This window comes from Morus notabilis, unplaced genomic scaffold, assembly GCF_000414095.1.
Source record: "Morus notabilis unplaced genomic scaffold, ASM41409v2 Scaffold9843, whole genome shotgun sequence".
Taxonomy (NCBI): domain Eukaryota; kingdom Viridiplantae; phylum Streptophyta; class Magnoliopsida; order Rosales; family Moraceae; genus Morus; species Morus notabilis.
Genome location: NW_010359993.1, coordinates 1 through 684, shown reverse-complemented (window position 1 = coordinate 684; position 684 = coordinate 1). Strand labels below are relative to the sequence as shown.

Here is a 684-nt window from a genome sequence, read left to right as displayed (position 1 = left end):
TTTCCTAAATGTATCCCAAATCCTACGTTTCGATGTGTTGAACAAGCTCCGAGAAGAGCCTCGTATGACCTGATATCCAAGGCATCCCCTGTCCCCAAATACTCAATGGCCAAGTCTTTTGCTTCGGAAAGATGACCACCTCGGGCAAGCATATCTACCACGCATGCCACATGGTCCATTTCAGAGGAAAGTCCATGAATTGACCTCATATTTTCATAAAATTCGCGGCTTTCGTCTATAAGCCCTGAATGGCTGCAAGTCATCAACAAGCCAAGGAAGGTCACTTTATCAAGTTTCACTCCGGTCGCCACCATTTCTTCATAACACTTTAAAGCGCAGTTTGGTTGTCCGTGCAAACCAAATGCAAACAACATGGCATTCCAAGATACCAGATCTTTATCAGGAATCTCATGGAATGCACGGTAAGATCCTTCTAAATCTCCGCATTTTGCGTACATGTTTACTAAGCCATTGCCTACGTATGCATAACCATTGAAGCCACTGCGAACTACACATCCATGGACCATTTCACCGGGTCCTAGTACTGCCAAGCTTGAACAAGCATGAAGGACAGCTCCAAATGCAAAATCATCTGGTTGTATACCATTTCTCACCAGATCGACGAAGAAGCTAACAGCTTCTTCACCATGCCCATTTCTTGCATACCCTGAGATCATAGATGTC

At 44.6% G+C, this 684-nt stretch overlaps 1 protein-coding gene across 1 annotated transcript; it reads right to left on the bottom strand.

Annotated features, from left to right (window-relative positions):
• Positions 1–14: 14 nt before the first annotated feature.
• Positions 15–680, bottom strand: LOC112091126 (pentatricopeptide repeat-containing protein At2g36980, mitochondrial-like; the record flags this gene model as incomplete). The annotated part of the gene is made up of 1 exon (XM_024163979.1): positions 15–680. A coding segment is annotated over one exon (666 nt), but the record flags the coding sequence as incomplete, so codon positions are not given.
• Positions 681–684: the final 4 nt, after the last annotated feature.